This window comes from Neofelis nebulosa, chromosome 1 (genome assembly GCF_028018385.1).
Source record: "Neofelis nebulosa isolate mNeoNeb1 chromosome 1, mNeoNeb1.pri, whole genome shotgun sequence".
In the NCBI taxonomy this organism is placed as follows: domain Eukaryota; kingdom Metazoa; phylum Chordata; class Mammalia; order Carnivora; family Felidae; genus Neofelis; species Neofelis nebulosa.
Genome location: NC_080782.1, coordinates 70,950,182 through 70,969,869, shown reverse-complemented (window position 1 = coordinate 70,969,869; position 19,688 = coordinate 70,950,182). Strand labels below are relative to the sequence as shown.

Below are 19,688 nucleotides of genomic sequence, written 5' to 3'. Positions count from 1 at the left end.
TTGAAGTTGGTTTCTGTGAAATATTTCTCACTTTATAAATAATAATGGAAGTGATATTTTACCAGAGTGACAAAGTCTTTAGTGGTTACAGAGTTAAAGATTGCAATGTGTGACTGCAATAGAATCATTATAGAGTGTGCTCCAGCTGCAGAGCCAGGCTTCTTGGGTTTATATCACTGTTCTACCACTTAATAACTGCGTGATGTTAGGCAAGTTAGGGACTTTTCCTGCCATCTTTCCCCAATGTGTAACACGAGAATTACAGTTTTACCTACTCTTGATTCATTGTAAGAAATGGTTAAGTTTACACATTTGAAGCACATAGAATAGTCTCTGCCACTTAGCAAACTAATGTTGTCCTTTATTTATTATTTTTTTTAATGTGTATTATATTTTTGAGAGAGAGAAAGAGAGAGAGAGAGAGAGAGAGAGAGAGAGAGAGAGTGAGTGAGTCTGAGCAGGGGAGGGGCAGAGGGAGAGGGAGACAAAGAATCTGAAGCAGGCTCCATGCTCTGAGCTGTCAGCTTGAACTCACAAATTTCGAGAATGACCTGAGCTGAAGTCAGCTGCTCAACCAACTGAGCCACCCAGGTGCCCCTATTATTGTCTTTTAATAGCTGATACTTGACTGTTTGATTATCACAGAAATGATAATGATTTGATATGTGTGCCTATTCTTCTGCTAGTCTTTATTTATTCTTTAGTCTTTTAAAAATTTTTTTATAAGAGCCAGCCACATTTTATTTTATTTTATTTTATTTTGTTTATGTTTATTTATTTATTTTGAGAGAGAGAGCACTAGTGAGCGCAAGCTGGGGAGTGGCAGAAAGAGAGAAGAGAGAGAGAATCCCGAGAAGCTTCTATGCTGTCAGCACAGAGCTCAATGCAGGGCTCAATCCCACAAACTGTGATATCATGACCTGAGCCTAAATCAAGAGTTGGATGCTTAACCGACTGAACCACCCAGGTGCCCCTGTTCCTTAGTCTTGTCATTAAGCATAAATGTTTTCTTTTAAAAATGTATGCTATTAATTTTTAGATGATAGATAAGCAATTTGGGATCTACTCTGTACTTAAAGTATGTTGTTTTTGGCCACAATAGATTACAAAACATTTTTTAAAATATTTATTTATTTTTGAGAAAGAATGTGAGGGTGGGAGGTAGAGAGAGGGGGACAGAGGATCTGAATCAGGCTCCACACCAACAATAGTCAGTTTGTGGGGCTCAAACCTACAAACCATGAGATCATGGCCTGAGCCCAAGTCGGATGGTCAACTGACTGAGCCACCCAGATGCCCCAATTGCAAAATATTTTTAAAATAAAAGATCATGTAATTCACTCGGGATTATATATTGCTGACATCAATAGGCTTGACCACCTAATCTTTTTTTTTTTTCCCAGAAAAAGAGAGAGGGAGAGCAGGGGGAGGCGGGGGCAGATGGAGGGGGATAAAATCTTAAGCATGCTTAGTATGGAGCTGGATCTTATGACCCTGGGATCATGACCTGAGCTGAAATCAAGAGTTGGATGCTTAACTGACTGAGCCACCCAGGCGCCCCCACCTAACTTTTTAAAAGAATTTTTTATTGTTATTACCTTAATTACTTGAAGCTCACTTTTTCCTACTACACTGTTAAAGTTTGTGTTTAAAATTTTGTACAAAGCAACTTTTATAAAAGCATCACTTATAATCACATTTTAATACCAGTTTCCTTTTATAGTTTAATGTGAATGAAAGAAAAAAATCCTTAAATACCATTAAATTTTATGATTATTTATTCATTCATGAAATAACATTTTTCTTTTAAGTTTATAATTATGGAAAATTCAATTAACAGCTTTTAATACATTGACTTTAAAAATAACTCTTCTTGTAAATTTATGCAATATTATTATTCATTATATCAGTTGAAATCTGGTTTACTCATACTTCTTTTGTCCTTTCCTGTCAGTATTATTTAAATGTTCTCTTTGTAGCAGCAGGGCAGGGTGGAGACACAGGGAATTTGAGTGAAATCAGTCTGAGTTTATTTGCTGTTAGGTGATTTTTTACCCCACCCCCAATGTTAGTTTCTTCATCACTAAAATGTGGTTACTAATATGCACCTCATAGGATCCTTATCAGTGCTAAATGAATGAATGCAAAGGCAAAGGCATGTTAAAGAGTTCTAGACATAGTTAGGAAGGTGCTTGGTGCACATTTAGTTTTTCTTCCTTTTTTTTTCCCTTTTTGCCTTTTCTCTGTCTTTCTGTCTTTTGTCTCTTCCACCTTTGCCCCATTTCTCTTCCTTTCTCTTCTGCCTGTTAAACACAATTAACCAACTTCTATGAATATTGTATGCCACGTACGGAGACATCTGCGGATAATAAGTCTGTGCATTCATAGCTCTACATTTAGGAGGCAGAAAATGACAATAAACAAGTGCTTAACAAGAAAACATCAGACTTAAATGCTGTGATGAAATTGACCATTAATATTCCTTAGGCTTTAGCCCTCAGCCCTTGGTTTTAAATCCTTTCTTTGTAGTCATGTATCTGTGGGCTTTTTTCTCCTTCTGTCATCATTCAAACATCAGATGATAACTCCTGAATCTTCATTTCCAAAGAAATTGGGAATACTGGAATGCCAGTCAACAGAAAGATGAAAAATGAAAGCAGAGAAATTAAGGGACTTATACAAGTTTACACAAAAAAGGTTAAATGTAATAAAACATTTAAATTTATTAACAACAATTTCATTATTATTCTCAAACTAATTAGATTTTCTTCCTGTGATTCCCCCTACACACACCCGCCAGATTAACTGTTTACCTAACTGGCATTCATTCTTTGTTAGTTAAAAAAAACAAAAATAAAAAACAAAAAACAGGGACACCTGGGTGGCTCAGACGGTTAAGTGTCCCAGTTAAGCGTCCCACTCTTGGTTTTGGTTCAGGTCATGATCTCTCGCATGTGTCTGCACTGACAGTGCAAAACCTCCTTGGGATTCCCTCTCCCTCTCTCTCTCTCTGCCCTCCTCCTCAGCTCACACTTTCTCTCTGTCTCAAAAATTAAATAAACACTTAATGCAAATACATTGTTTGAAAACACAAGAAAATTTAATTATCTGAAGAAAAAGGCTATTTAGTTACATGACCGATTTGTCATAATAATTATGAATAATAAAATTGCTAAAAATTTCCATTTATGAATGAATACAGTTCTTCCCTTTGTCCTATACTATAGTTTTGTGTTTGTTTTTACACCCATTGAAAATAAATCAATTAAAAAGCAAGTACTTGGCATATAAGCCATTGCATCACATGTTCAGGACATTATTTTAAAAATTTTTAAATAATTTAATTTCTGTTATCCTGAAAAAATTATTACAGACTCTACAATTTATTTTCTACTTATTTTTAAGCTGAATAACATTTATCTTAAAATTATGTATGAGAATGTTGTTATTTTTTAGCTTGAATTGTGAGCAGAAGTTTGATCTTGTATGTAGAGAAAGATTTGTATTTATCTCTGAAGTCTTTTGTTGTAAATATTGAAAATTATTTTATGACATTAATTTTTTAACTTTAATTGAAGGATTTTATAAAGAGAATATGTGAATATTATTATTTATTGATTCATTTGGTGCCTAATGAAAGAATTTTAAATCCTAATAATTTTTTTTAATATGCTCTTCTGCAGAAAATTGTTTATAGTGTCAGTATTTCAAACATTAAGACCCAACTGTTAATTTTTAAAATCATCGGTTTACTTTGCAAATCCCAGGTGAATGATAAGATCTTAGATTAGGAAAGGTTTCTCTGTCAGAATATATCTAGAGATCTTTTAGAGTCTAATTCTACCAGGTAAGGTTTTAAAGTTGCTTAAAAGTCACTTAATCCTTGGAAGGAGAAACAATTCAGTAAGAAAGAATGATTTACACTTAAGTATTTTACTATGTGGTAGAGGCTTCATGGAGGCTACAAGAAGAATATAAACAAATTTAGATCCTTTGATCTGCCTTCATTTTAAACTTGAATTAATACTGTAATACTGATGATAACATTTGAACAACTAGGAGGTTACATTGTTTAAAACTGCATAGTTAAGGGGCGCCTGGGTAGCTCAGTTGGTTAAGCATCCAAGTCTTAGTTTTGGCTCAGGTCATCATTTCATGGTTTGAGCCCCGAGTTGGGCTCCGCACTGATAGCACAGAGCCTGTATGGATTCTCTCTCTCTGCCCCTCTTCCTTGGCTCTCACTTGCTTGCTCTCTGTCTCTCTCTCTTTCTCAAAATAAATAAGTAAATTTAAAAGAAAAATAAAACAGCATAGTTAAGAAATAAGATTATTCAGATAGACTAATGGAGAAGAATAGCCCAAAGAAGCTCCTATTTATATAGGATGCTAATATAAGAATATGAGTATTTAAGGTGAACAAAATTATTCTATACATTTGATAGGTACCGATTTAGATCTTAAGGTCATACCACATAAAAAATAAATTTCAAATGCATTACTCAGATTAAAAAAATAAAGGCACAAAATATGAGTGAACATTTTTCTGTGTTGGAAAACAAACTGAATTAAAAATCTGAGTAAAAACTGGGAATTTGTGCTGCAAATATGGCAAAGGATTAATTTTTTTCTCAACTTTTTTTTTTTTTTTTTTTGGGACAGAGAGAGACAGAGCATGAACGGGGGAGGGGCAGAGAGAGAGGGAGACACAGAATCGGAAACAGGCTCCAGGCTCTGAGCCATCAGCCCAGAGCCTGACGCGGGGCTCGAACTCACGGACCGCGAGATCATGACCTGGCTGAAGTCGGATGCTTAACCGACTGCGCCACCCAGGCGCCCCAAGGATTAATTTTTTTAAATGTAGAAGTGAGTCACCTAAATTGGTTTATAAAATAGTAAAGTACCTATTATAAGTGGGAAAAGAATATCAATAAGAAATTCATAATAGAGAAAATATAAAGTTTAATAAAAATATGGGAAAAAATTTCAACTCCACTAATAATGAAAATAATGATTAAGAAATGCAATTAGAAAATAATGATTTATTTAATTTGCCTGTCACTATCCAGAATGGCCTCCTTCCAACCTGTTCTCCATACTCCAAAGTCATCTCTTAAAGTTTCAAACAAGAGCAAATCTGGTTATATTGAGCCCCTCAGAATGGCTTTAATGACTTCTTATGACTTTTAGTCTAAAAACCAGTGTCTCTAAATGGCCTGCCTAAAGGCCTTATGTTGTTTGGTCCCAACTGTGGACTCTGACCAATCAGAATGGACACTGGTCATAACCACCTCCATGGAAGGAAGAACAGAAAAAGAAATGAAGATATAAGATGTGAAGGCCTGAGAGAAAAATCTTGGGGGCAGTTCAGGGGGTGATTGTATTAATCTAGTTAAAGAACAAGTTGTTGGAGAAGGTAGTAAGAGTTTATAAGAAGCTATCAAGTGTGGTCTGAAATCACACAGATGCAGCAATTCTCTTTGCTAAGTCCCAAGTTAGGAATGGTAGAATGATGCTGAAGGTAAGCACGAATAAGCATCGTTGGAGATGAAGGCATCCAAAGAACTTTGAGACTTTGGGCATAAAAATTCATGATAATGTTAGGTATTGCAAAGACCTCAGTAAATGAGGGCGAGTGTCTGAGAGGCCAGTAGATTATAGCATTGAGAGTGAAAATGCCCTGGCTTCATTTATGCTGTTGTTATAAATACTTCATCTCTTATAATTATTTTCTCTTTAGTAATTAGAGATGCTGGTGCTTAACACAGTACCTGGCAAAGAGTAGATGCATAAACTTTTCTTCAATATGCTTGATGTTGTAAAATGAAACTATCAGCGGTTAGATTCCAGTTTTTAGAAAAATGCTGGGCTCTGTCTTTGCATATTTTGGTATATAAGCATGAAACCGAACAAAACACCTACTCACATAATGTAGAGGGGCAAATTATTCCAGAATATGTTTTAGAAAGTAATAAATTCTTTATAACACTGATGGAAAGGAAAGAATGCAGAGAAATAGCCTTGGCTAGTGTATTTATCACTTGTAGATTGGTGAAGGCAAAAAATTTAGTATTTTGAATCATTTAAGCAGGGCCAACATGCATTATGTCCTCAATAATATCTTAGTCACTACAACCATTTAGAAAAACTATTTGGCAATACCTACTAAAAACAGACATGCATACACCCTGTATCCCAGTACATCGACTCCTGGGCATAGATCCAATAGAAATGAATGCATATATTACCCAAAAGTCATGTACAAGAATATTCACAGGAGCACTATTTATAATAGACTCAAACTGGAAGCTGCCAAATGTCAACAGTAGAATAGATAAGTAGTAGAATATTTACCCAGTGTAATATTCTGCAGTAATAAGAATGAGCAAATTAAAACTACATATAGCAGTATGGATGAATCTTAAAAACTTAATATCGAGTGAAAGATACCAGACAATATGTATTTTGTGATTTCATTTATCTGGAGTTCAAAAATAGGCCACACTAATCGATGATATTAGAATTTAGGATAGTGGTTATCCTTGTTGGGGTGGGGGGTGGGTGACTGAAAGGCATACAGAAGGCTTCTGGAATACAAAAATGACTTGTTTTTTGATCTGTGTTCTGGTTACAGGGACCTTTTCAATCTGAAAAATTCATAAACTGTACACTTTGATTTGTATACCCTGTTGTATACATCTTGTACTTCAACCAAATATTTCAGAAAAATATTGTTCCAATTTAGCATGGGACCAATATGAAAACATGCTCAAATCTATATGTATATGTTAGTTTTTGTCTCTGTGTTAGGCTGTTTATGGCTGTCTTTTCAGAATTACTTGGAAGGAGGGAGAGTGCTTAAGTTACACAGGCCATCCTTTTATCTCCCTGTCACCCATTCCCTTCCCATATAATGATATTTCTTCTGGGACTATACACCTCCCTCCCTTCCTTTCTCTTTTCTTAACAGGCTGTAGTTAACTATGTTTGTTGAGAAAATGTTGTGTCTTTCAAGTCTCTTGGGTTGAAAAAAGTTCGCTTGAGGACTATTGGGAAAAGGATGTTGCCTTAAACTCTTTTAAATTCTGAATGCCTCTTGGAAAAGTAGCCTATTAAGCATTGCCAGATATTAATATGTACCTCAAATCAGGGGCTTAGAGAGCTGAAGAAAGTGGGAGTCACCTTGAAAAGTGGGTAGTGCATTCTAACACAGGCAGCCTAGTGACTGGGTGTGGGATTTGAAAGGAAAGTTAGAGATTGCTGAACATGAATTTAGTCTATTTCATAATTTTGTCTAAGCCTGGCTCTTCCCTTTTCGAAAGTGCTTTAGGTTGAGAAAAGTATGTGGACAAAAAATAGAACAGAGAATGCTAAGGAAAGTTCTTAAAATGTTGGAAAGGAGAACTGACTTCTTATAGCCAGGAATGTGAGGGGGCTACAGGTGAAAACAAATGGGCTTAGCAAGGGCAAGAAGGATATGGAGAAGGTGGGTAACTTGGGGAGGTAATGGAAATGAAGTAGGCTATAGATTATGAAGGGTGGCTAGTTTCAGAAGTCAGTGGCCAAAGGACTAAGAACAGGATTGGTAGAGATTGAAGGTCTGGCAGAATCCAGTGGGATCCCACTTGGTAAGAAAAAGCTTTAGTTGTCTTTTGAGAAATTTAATTAATCTGATAGTCACTAGAATCTTCGTTGTTCCAAATAGACAGAAGGTACTGAAACTCTGGCAGTTCAAATGATTTGTGTTCTTTTTTCTTTTATTTTTTACATATTAGATCCAGTCTCTAGGGAGCCAGATCATTGTTCTTATCCCACAAAGGAGTTTTTTTTTTTGTTTTTTTTTTTTTGTTTTTGAAAAGGGGATAATTTAGGCTCTTCTAATTAAAACTTGATTTTGGAGGAAATTCCTGTTTCCCTCCATCCTTTGTCTCTAAGGCTGTTAAGGAATAATCAAGAAAGGAAAAAAAGAGAGATCTGATGAGGGGAGAACAGAAATGAGAAACAGATGAGGGGAAGAAGCTGAATAGAGGTGAAGAACATGAAAGGTAAAGAACTGAAGAGACAAAAGAAAATACAGAAATAAGAGGTAGGTCAAAGTTGAAAGAGAAAGGGACTAGGAAAAAACAGCTGACAGAGGAGAGCACATGAATTTAAAATAAAATAAAAATATTGAAGCAAGCTAACTTAAGTGTGTCAAAGTTTTTCCTTTAAATAGTTCAGTAAAATCTGGGGCGCCTGGGTGGCTCAGTTGGTTAAGCGTCTGAGCTCAGGTCATGATCTCCTTGTCTGTGCTGACAGCTCAGAGCCTGGAGCCTGCTTTGGATTGTGTGTCTCCCTCTCTCTCTGCCCCTCCCCTGCTCACACTCTCTGTCTCTCTCTCAAAAATAAAGAAACATTAAAAAAAAAAATAGTTCAGTGAAGTCTATCAATGGATACAATTTGTGGTTCAGATACTTAGTAAAATTCATTCTCATATTTTCAAGTTTTAAGTCAAGAGCCAAATTATACTAACTTAAGAAAATTGGTTTCTATCTAGTTATTTGATTAACACTAAATTAAGTTATTCATTACCAAATGCTTTTATTGGGTGGTATTTAAGAGGAAAATGTTACAGTGGAACATTTTGATGTTTACTTTAATAATGTAGTCCCTCCCAACAGAAATCTGAAATATCATAATTTATTATGGCATTTGTGGATAGAAGGTATGGATGAGTATAGATTTTCATTATACATATAGTTACTTCAATTTGCTATTATGTCACAGTTATTTAGATAGAGCTTATGTTAGCAATGTTTAATTATTACAGATATCTATACTTTTTGATATTGTGAGCTTTTTCAGTTTTATTATAAAATATTCATAGTCTTTGGCATTTATTAGTCTTCAGTGCAAGTGTACTATTAGAAAAAAATTTGCTAGATAACTCTTATCACATCCACTCATGGTTAGAGAATATAGATGAAATTCAAATAATCTTGAAAACTCTTAGATCGCTTTTTGTCCTCCCTTTGTGCATACTAGAATTATGTAGACTTTTTGTAACTGTAATCAATTTCATATCATAATTGATCATGTTTTCAAGGATTTAGTTTCTAAACTTAAAACTAAAAAAAATTAATTGAACATGGGCTTCTATATTTTGATCAGGTGGTCTTTTTAATATGATACAATGAATATTTTATACCATCTTTTATTAAACATGTACTTAATCAGAAAGGCTCTTTGCCAGTCTATTTTGATAATAATGAAAGTGATGAGGTTTCTTTTTTTTTTATTTTAGAGACTAATGGTATAGATATACTATTCAAACATGTTGATTTTGACTTTTCACTAGCTATTGCACTCACCAAGGGAATACCTATGTACTTTGTAGCATCTTATGATAGCATACAATTTAGAGGTCTCCTTTTAATTTAGTGATTCCTTATTATAATTGAAAAATAGTGCTAGGGAATTATTTCTATTCTGAAAGATATACCATACTTTTAAAGTGATGGAGCAAATTGTGCAAATACCTAAGATATTTGGTTTATGAGAAGTAAAACCAAAATGGGCTAGACATACTGTGAAACAACACTGGTCTTTTGTTCTCCTTAAGAATTTGAAACCTAATTTAATTTGTGTCTGCCTTTCCTGATAGGTTTCTTGGGTGATCTTTAGGGATGTTGCATCTTTACCAGCTCCCAAGGTCAAAGTCAGGGACAGCTTTGACTTTTAGCAGTAGTACAACATGATTTGGGATTCAAATGATAAAAACCAAAGAACATGAGGGAGTCTTTCTGTGTCCTTCCAGTTTTCTTCATAGCTCTTCAACTGATTGGCAGGAATTGAAAAAGAGCTAAAGCTTTAAGGTTCAGCAGTATCCTTTCTGAGAAAAGCAGCCCAGGGGTACCTGGGTGGCTCAGTGGGTTGGGAATCCAACTCTTGATTTTGGCTCCGCTCTTGAGCTGAGGATTGTGGAGTTGGGTTCTGCACTGAGCATGGAGCCTGCTTGGGATTAATGTCTTTTTCTCTGAAAAACAAACAAACAAAAAAGAGCCTTTAAAAAAAAATTTTTTTTAAATAAAAAAGGCAGCCCATTAGAATGACCAAGTGTAGGGGAGTTAAAATGGCAGGGAGCATGATGTCACCAATTATAGGTTATCAGGTTTATGTCTTAAATTGTTAGGAGAAAAGTCTGTTAGCTCTGGAAATGTGTAAATGGCAGGTTACAAGGCTTTTCGTATAGATTTATATTTGCTCATTTATGTGCTTGTGTTCATTCACTCATTCATTCATTTTCTGCCTCAGTCCCCTGAGTATTTGAGGTAGCTAATGCTAACAAAATTCAGCAAAATATAAACAGAAACTAAAATCAGAACCAGGAAAAATAGAGGTTGTAACACGTTATCAAGACTGGGAGAAAGACTATATAGATCATAGCATGTAGTTACTACATTTGAGCTATTATTTTGTCTCTAAGCTTCCCAAAGGCCAAAATGAAAAAGGAGATTAAGTCATATAACACTTACTCTTAAATAAAAGAAAGCATGTCACATTGAAGGGGAAGCACAGCTTTTCATTGTGTTTAGCTCTAATAGAATTTCCTACTGGAGGCTTTAACACTGACTTCTCAGTGACAGTGCCCTTGACAGTATCACCACAGCTAATGCAGGAGGGAGATTCATAACACCATCTCTTGCAGAATCTAGAATCCCTCAGTGGAGATGGAGGCCATAACACCGAAATCAGTTCTGTGGGGGTCTAAGAATACAGCTGTTTATACACTGGTTTCATCCAAGAAGTATTTGTTTGAAGGTGAATGTGTAAGATCAGAAGAATTTACTAGTAAATTTATTAGCTGATTTTTTAAAAAAAATTGAAAGCCTGTTCTTTGAAAGTTTTTGGAAATGTTTTATATATGAAGGTAATTTGTATATGTTTGTGAAAATATAACCCTCATAAAATTATTCAAACCTTATTTCCTGTTATGATTAAAAAATATTACTGATGATTAAAGGGAAGTTATCAGTGTCAAACTTCAACTTTTGCTTGCAATTTTTATGATATACTGTATTTATTAATGTCATACTGTTTTCCACCTTAATTTCACTTTGTAATTTCTTTTGTTGGGTTTAGCTATGGTCACTCTTTGTGTAGACTTTAAAGATAGGTAGTTAAAGAGGGCTACAAATCTATTATATGAAACGTATTCCATTTTGGAGGGAGTTGTTTTCTTTTTCCCTTTGTTTCTTTTTTTTTAAGGTTTATTTTATTATTATTTTACTATTTATTTATTTATTTATTTATTTATTTATTTATTTATTTATTTGTTTATTTTTGAGAGAGAGTATGAGTAGGGAAGGGACAGAGAGAGAGGGGGACAGAGGATCTGAAGTGGGCTCTGCGCTGACACCAGCAAGCCTGATGAGGGGCTCCAACTCACAAACCGTGAGATCATGACCTGAGCCAAAGTCAGATATTCAACCTACTGAGCCACCGGGGTCCTCCAGAGGGAGTAGTTTTCTAAACAATATGATAAAAATTTATTGCAATTCAAAATTTAAAAGTTTTCAAAAGATCAAAAGTCACCTGATTCGGGTCATTAATGGTTGGCAGTGTAAAGCCTCTAATATGTCATTTAAGGAAAATTACTAAAAGGAGCTGTGTGCTAGACACAAAATATTGTTATTGGCAAATAATACTGTAGGGAAGGTGCTATTCCTACATTTCATATGAGAATATTGAAGCTTAAAGAGGTTAAGCAATTTGTTCAGAATCAGAGTGACAGATTCAAACTCAAAATTTTCGGACAGTGTAACCTAAATTCTATCTGAACAGTGACTTGTAGTCAGAGACAAATCAGTTCAAATCCTCTCTTTGATATTAAATATATGACCACAGGCAAAGTTATGCAATCCTTCTGAGCTCAGTTTCCTTATAGGTAAAATGTGGCAAGTCATAGAAACTTCACAGAATTATTTTGGAAATTAATGAGATAATGTTTGTATAAATTAGCAGAGTGCCTGGCATGTAATTAAACTCAATAAATAGCTATAAGGAAAGGATAAGTTAGCATGATATCTCCTAAGTGAGTTTTTTCAGTATATTTAGGTTGGAGGCTATATTTCACTTTAACATATTGTAATTCTTTTTCATAATATAATACTTAAAGATAAGACATTACCAGACCTAAAGCTAAGAAATTACCAGCAGGTGGAGCTCAGTGTCAGAGAAACCAAATTTCTGAAATTGGGATATTTTTCACTTTCTGTTTTAAAAATTAAATAAATGCGTATCGTTTTGAAATGTATATGTGAAAGTTTTCTATTTTTAACATGCCTACCAGAAGTCATCACCCTGTAACATAGTTCTTAAATATGCAAAAATAATGCTTAGTTATTGGTATCATAATGAATTCTTTGTTATATCATGATGACCATTCATGTGCACGAATAAGACATGCTTAAAGTGAACTTCATTAGTATGGACTCACTTAGAATTTGATAATTTCATTCAGTAATTGGACTGATAATCTCAAATTTAACTGCTCAAAATGTGCCACTTTCATAGGTTTCCACTTCTTAGTAAATGGTATCACCTGTAATCAGCTGCTCATGCCAAAATCTTGGGAATCACCTTTGTGTTCACTTTTTCTCAAATCTCACATCCACTCCATCAGCAAGTTCTCTTGCTGCCACCTCCAAAATAAAACCCAAATCCCACCTCCTGTCAGCGTCTCCACTGTGATCATCCTAATAAAAAAACAGCATAAATTGTGGCCTGGACTACCTGCTAACGGTTCCCTTGCCCTTCCTCCATTTTCTTTTCTATATAGTAACTAGAGTCATCTCAATGTGATCTTATCTATCTCCTGCTTACGACCCTCCAGTGGCTTCCCTTGGTAACTAACATAGAATTTGCATTTCTTATCATCGCCTAAACTGTGTGTTCTGGTCCCTACCTGTCTCCTTCCAGTATAGCCTGCCTCCATCTCATCTCCCACATTGTAGCCTTTCTGACCATGTTGCCCCTCACTTGCCAAACGTCTTCTCATCTCAGGGCCTTTCTGTTTTCTCTCTCTTTAATATTCTTTCACCAGTTTTTCATATGACTGGCTGTCTTCTTTCCATCATTTCACCTTAAATATCATTCCTTCGAGATACGTCTCACTGCTGTAGCTCTAACGGGTTCTGTTCTTATCTGTCTACCCCTGCCATCAATATTTATCCTATTGCCCCTTTTCACTTCTTACGTAGCACTTACTTCTAGTGTCTTTACTCCTCCTCCTCCTCCTCCTCCTCCTCCTCCTCCTCCTCCTATTTTGTTGGCTAACATTTACTATATAGTAGGATTCTTCTAAGCATTTCTATGCATCAATTACTTTAATATGTGCGTTTATATGTAGTAACTCATTTACTCATGGTGTTTGTTTATGTGTGTATGTTTTTAGTATCTATTTTCTTCCCCTATAAGCCCTGCCAGCTTCCCAAACCGTAGCTCCAACAAGACAAGCATTTTAATTTTGTTTACTGCTATTTCCTTAGCTTTGTGCAGAACTTGGCACATAGAACAGGGTCTGTAAATATTTTTTGAGTACTGGCAAGCTCTTAGAACCCATAATAACAAATAGATTCATCAAATATTAAAATAATCTCCTAGGGGAAAGAGAACATTTTCTAAGGAAGAAATCATGCCTGACTGATTGTTCTTAGAGTTCTTGTATATGAAGATAATAGGGCATAAACTTAGGTTTTTTAAAAGACTGACAATGCTCTTTACCAGAGATGACTAGTAAGTCACCATTGGATGGGAAATATGCTGACCCCAAGAAAAGGGTCAGAAATCAAAGCGTAAGAGTAAATATGTATTTAGGAAAAATTAAAGATCAAGGTGCCTCAGCAATGAATAACCACATCTATTATGGGTTGAATTGTGTCCTGCAAAAAGAGATGTTAAAATCCTAATACCCAGTACCTGTAAAGATGACAGGACTTATAGATGTAATGAAATTAAGATGAGGTCATCAGAGTAGTCTGTAATCCAATACAACTGGTGTCTCAATAAGAGAAGAGAGACTGACCTACAGGGAATAAAAGCCATGTAAAGACAGAGGCAGAGATTGGAGTTATGCTGCCATAAGCAAAGGGTTGCCTGCAGCTACCAGAAGCTATGAGATGCAAGGAGGGGTCTTCCCCCAGAAAGTTTGGAGGGAGCATGGTTCCTGATGACACTTGGATTTCAGACACTGAGCTCTAGATCTGTGAGAAAATAAATTTCTGTTGTCTTAAGCCCAGTTTATGGTACTTCGTTATAGCAGCCCTAGGACATTAATACAACATCCACTGTGTTTGTTATCTTTATAAGTGACCTGGAAGATTGCCTGGTGAGATATCTAGATGACATTAAAATTTTCTATTCTGAAAAGCAAAACTAATGGGTATTAGATGATCACAGGAGACATACCTGAGTTAGCTTTTCTCTGGGCTAGACCAAGAAGCAAGAAATCTAGCTACCATAGATTTTATATTCCTTGAGTGTAAACATCAGTTCTGATTTTTTTTTTATCTACAAGATTGTTTCTAGATTTAAATTTTATTTTTATGAGCCTGTGAATTTATGTGTCAGGTACCTAGAAAATGCTAAATGAATATTGAAAGAGTAAATGAATCAGACCAAACAGGAAATAAGAGATAAAGGTAGGAAAATATAAGTATATAAGTAAGTTCGTATATGTAAAAATCTGAATTAGGTTTAAAATGATCTAGGGGAAAAATGAGACCAAGGAAAGAATATTGAGAATTGGTGTGTATTGTTGAGTATATCAACCCTTTGGCAGAAAGACAAAATTAATGAGTTGCTAATACATCCTTTGAGACTCTTTCTTGGCAATAGAATACTTATGGTGAGGTGGAACAGGGAACTAGCTTAAATAACATAATATAATGGTTAATTGCATGGATTCTGGAGCAGAGTTGCTTGGGTTTGAATTGTGGGTTAGCCACTTACTGGCCGTGTAACCATGGCAAGTCTGCCACCAAGCTTTCTGTGCCTCAGTTTTCTCATCTGTAAACTGGGGCTTGTAATATAACCTGTCACATAGGATTATTGTACGTGATTAAATGAGATAATCCACCTAAAATGTTTAGAACAATGCCTGGCTCATAAGAAGCTCTCTATCCCATGTTATCTATTATTATTTGTTAAATGCAACATTTTAGAGGATTCTCAGAATATAAAATACAACTTTCCCCTGATGGACATGATTGAAAGGTGAATTGTTATGAACAACGAAATCAAAATGTGGGTATATTTAAAATAGAAAAATAGAGTAAATTATACAAAGAGGTAAATTTTATTCTTTTTATTTATTTTTAAATTACATTGGCTTAGAAAGGAAGGCTAAGGGCTTAAAGGAGGAGATGTTATGACAGAGCTGTGAACCCAGGAAAGTTTTACTGAGTAAGACTTTGTATAGTAGGTTTTTCTTGCTTTTACTTTTTTTCTTACTTAAGAAATAATTAATTAAAAAGCCCTGGATTAAGAAGAGCTTTGTAGCACAGCTGTTTGCACGGTGTTGTTTTAAGAAGTGCTTAAAAATTTGGTTTATTTTCAGAGATCTCAAGATCCAAGTTCCTGAAGCAGAAATACTTATTCAGGTTGTATAGGAAGGAAACTACTTATTAAAAAAAAAAACACAAAAAACAAACAATTGGAAAATAGATCTGTTTCTTAAATAATAGATCTTAACGCATGAGGATTTTCTCTTCATTGCTGGACAGTAACAGTTGTCGGATGTATCCATTCCTCTTGTTCAGAACTGAGGGGTATACTTCCATGCCAACAGGGGGAGGTAGTATCAAATAGGAGATCCAGATTTATGTCTCTTCTATCTTGCATTTGGCTCTGACAGGAAGGTCTGTGGACAAATTGATTTCTGTGGGCCCACCATCAGCAGCTCTTGCTAAGATTTGAGATGGAGAAGAAAAATACATGTGTGTATTGTGAGAATAGGCTGGAGCCTGGTTGTGTCTCCGAGTCCTGTAAAAATTGTGCTTTAAGGCACAGCTTTGAGAGTTCCTCTCCTTCCACATCAGAAGCCAAAAGAGATCAGGTAAGGGGGAAGGCTGTCTCAGGCATACTTTAGTCAGGATGCAGAAATCATCTAAGAGTCCAGCAAATCCTTCACTTTAAGCTGCCTCTTCAAATGGGAAGAGTAAGTTTTCCTGATTGCTGAGTATGATCGTGTCAAAATTCTTTCGAAGGAATACTATCACTTGATCCCAAACGAGCCCATTAAAAAAGCGAAAGTCGCTTGTTTTCTATTTCTCTTTAATTTTATTTATTTTCTTTATTCACCCCTCACATTTGGGAAAAATATGTGCTTTCTACTACGCCAAAACATGGGACGGGGAAAAAAAAAGTGTACCTTTGTGCAATATCTGAGGAGAAGCATTGTTCAATTTAAACTCTGTGAGGGTATTAAGATTTTTGTTTTCCACATTTCAGTTTTTTAACAGCTGGTGAGTGCAGTTTTACCTTCATATTTTCAGTTTCTGTGAGGAAGTGGATATAATATTTTTCTTGATAAATAATAAAAAATTGGTGACAGTACAAGATGAAGCTTTTCACTATGACATATAACTATATAGTTCAATGTTAATTTTATAATCAATTCCTATGCTTGCTTAATTTAGTAACCTGGAACACTAATTTCTTAATATTTTAATGTATAACATATAATTCTATGAATAATAGGAATGGAGTCCTACCTTAAAAGTATTACATTAGTAAAGCATTATATTTACACATTATTTTGCAGTTGAAACTTAATTGCCTACATCCTCCAGATTCCTTAATTAAAAATAGTTTACCCGTATATTTTAGGCTCTCATTCTCCCAGATTCACTATGTTAGGAAAAACAAATTCTGGCCTTCAAATGAGAATGGAAAATGTTAAGAGTACTCAATGATTATATACCTTCATACATTTTTTCTTATATTTATTGAGAGTTGTATAGATATATAATTGTTGTTTTATTGTCACCAAACTCAACATTTAAGTTATGATGTTCTAAATATTAGTGTCCTGTAATCATTGAGTAAGTACTATTCATAAGTTTAAGAGTCACTCCTTACATTTCTAAGTTTTGTGTTACCTTGATTTGTAGAGTAATAAAAATATTAGAAGATATAGAATCCATTGGTATCATCTGGTCCAATCTGTCATTTTATATATAAAAATGTCTTTGAAGCCTAAGATAATTAATGACTCACAGCTAGCTAGTGACTTATGTAACTCTAACTTTCTATAGCTTTGAAGGAATGTCTTGCTTCCTTTTTATTCTTCGTTTCCAGATACTGTGTATATATTTTTTATGACCCTTATTTGATATTTTTGTGTATTTATATGTTTATTTTTTATATGTCATTTGTTTAAAACAATTTTATGCTCTTTATTTCTTGTTTCTGAAATTGTTTTTAATTCTCTTAATTTCTATTCATTTTTCTTTTCTTTGTATTCACCCATAACTCTAATAGTTTACCTTTGGTTATTACCCATTTACCTAAATATAATGAGATTACTTATGGTAAATCTCTAAATATACTTTTAAACACTTAAACGTTTATTTGTCATTGTCATTCTGCTTAGTCAGATATTACTACACTCAGACACACACATGTTCAGATTCACATGTAATAGCTTATGTGATGATTTGATAATTGATCAAAGGAGGGTTTTTTATTCTTAAGGAGTCACTGACCTTCCATGGGGATGTTGTTCTGAGATCTTTGGTTTTTACTCTGTGATATTCTTTTAAAATGTTTCCAGTGAATCCTTATCACCCAAGATGCATACTGACTCACAAGGGCTTATTTTAGTCAAGAGTTTTCCATTTTACTAGGAACTCAAATTCCCCTAGAAATGAGACCTTGTCCAGGGCTAGTTTGTCTTCCCTTGGTAAACTTTCGCCTCCCCCCACCCCAGCCATGTTGCTGTTGTTAGCCATCCGTTTTCTCCATAAATATTTTAAAATTTAAAATATTTTAATACTTAAAATTTTTAAAAATTGTTTAATGTTTTTATTTTTGAGAGACAGGGAGCACAAGTGGGGGAGGGGGAGAGAGAGAAGGAGACACAGAATCTGAATAGGCTCCAGGTTCTGAGCTACCAGCACAGAGCCCAATGTGGGGCTTGAACTCATGAACCACAAGATCATGACCTGAGCCCAAGTCAGACATTTAACCGACTGAATCATCCAGGTACTCCTCCTTTAAATAGTCTTATTGTCATACTGATTCTGCATTGTATATGTCAGATCCATTCTTGACTGTTTTTTCACTTCCCTAAAGCATCCTCATACAGCTCTTCATCTTCTCAAAAATTTTTATTACATTCCCTGGAATCTTGTTTTATTTGGTAAGCTCACTTCCCTTTTAAGGGAAGATTATTCATTCTTCCATATTCCATGTAACTCAGCATTCAGAAGTGATCCTTAATGCTGCTGCTGCCTTTTTATTCTTTCACCCTTATGTGAAAGCCTCAGTGTTTTAAAGGTTTGTGGAGGTTGGTTGTACTACATTTACTCTTTTTCACTGATATACTCTTTCACACTTCTGTTCATTTCCTGTTGGTTGTCAAAGAATAAGTACTCTGGTTTACAGTCTCTTTTTTTTTTTTTTTTTACTCTGAGCCATTTGTCATGACTTGATTATTCATGTGGAATACCCATCCTCAAATTTAGTTTCTATGTTCATCAATCTAAAGATAGCATTGATTGAGGGATAGTAGCTGATAAGCAAGTTTAGGTCAAGGGGCCTCTTGTAAAGACAGAAGAAAGCTCTTTGATCTTTGTCTGTCTTTAATAGCTGACACTAGCTCGGGACCGCTTACTTTACAGACTTCTTGTTTCATAAGAAATGTAAAACCTTATTTGGGAGGTTAATTTTAGATATGCTTTTGCCACATATAGCTGAACTTAATTCTGACCAAAAGAATAAGTAAAATTTTAGTGAAAATAGAAAAATAAAACTCAGCATAGTACTGCTGTTTTCATTGTTATTGTTTATTTGTTTCTTTGAATGTTTTAGAAGGTACTCGATCATAGGAGCTTATTATAGCACTTTTTTACTAAGGTAGAGGAATTTTACTGCATCAGTAAACATTATTGTAGATTATAATATTTAAAAATCTGGCTACCACATGTTGTCTTTGGTAAATATCTATATTTTGAAGGTGTAGAATTCTCCTTCCCCACAGAACCCTAGTTTCTGGTTAAAATTTTCAGAAGAATAATTGGTCCTGCCAATCAGCACATGCCATACGATTTTATTATTTATTTATGTATGTGTGTATGTATGTATGTATGTATTTATTTACAACCATTTTAGTTAGTATATAGTGCAATAATGATTTCAGGGGTAAATTCCAGTGATTCATCCCCTGTGTATAACACCCAGTACACATCCCAAGTGTCTTTCTTAATACCCCTTACCCCTCCACAACCCCTCCAGCAACACTCCGTTTGTTCTCTCTATTTAACAGTCTCTTATGGTTTTTCTCCCTCCCTGTTTTTATATTGTTTTTGCTTCCCTTCCCTTATGTTCATCTGTTTTGTATCATCTGTGAGCTTACCAAATAAAACAAGATTCCAGGGGATGTAATCCCCTTTGTATCTTCCTCATGTAAGTGAAGCCATATAATATTT

The 19,688-nt window shown here is 34.8% G+C and overlaps 1 protein-coding gene across 6 annotated transcripts in view; it reads left to right on the top strand.

The window, feature by feature from the left end:
* FER (FER tyrosine kinase) overlaps positions 1 to 19,688 on the top strand; it is a 440,848-nt gene that overhangs the window by 135,023 nt on the left and 286,137 nt on the right. Inside the window, exon 1 of one of the 6 annotated variants that reach the window (XM_058725360.1) lies at positions 15,941 to 16,093. The exons of the other annotated variants lie outside the window; for them this stretch is intronic. Coding sequence (XP_058581343.1) covers positions 15,956 to 16,093 — 138 coding nt within the window. The 5' untranslated portion in view covers positions 15,941 to 15,955. Of the gene's footprint in view, positions 1 to 15,940; positions 16,094 to 19,688 lie in introns of those variants that run through there. 6 annotated transcript variants of the gene reach the window in all.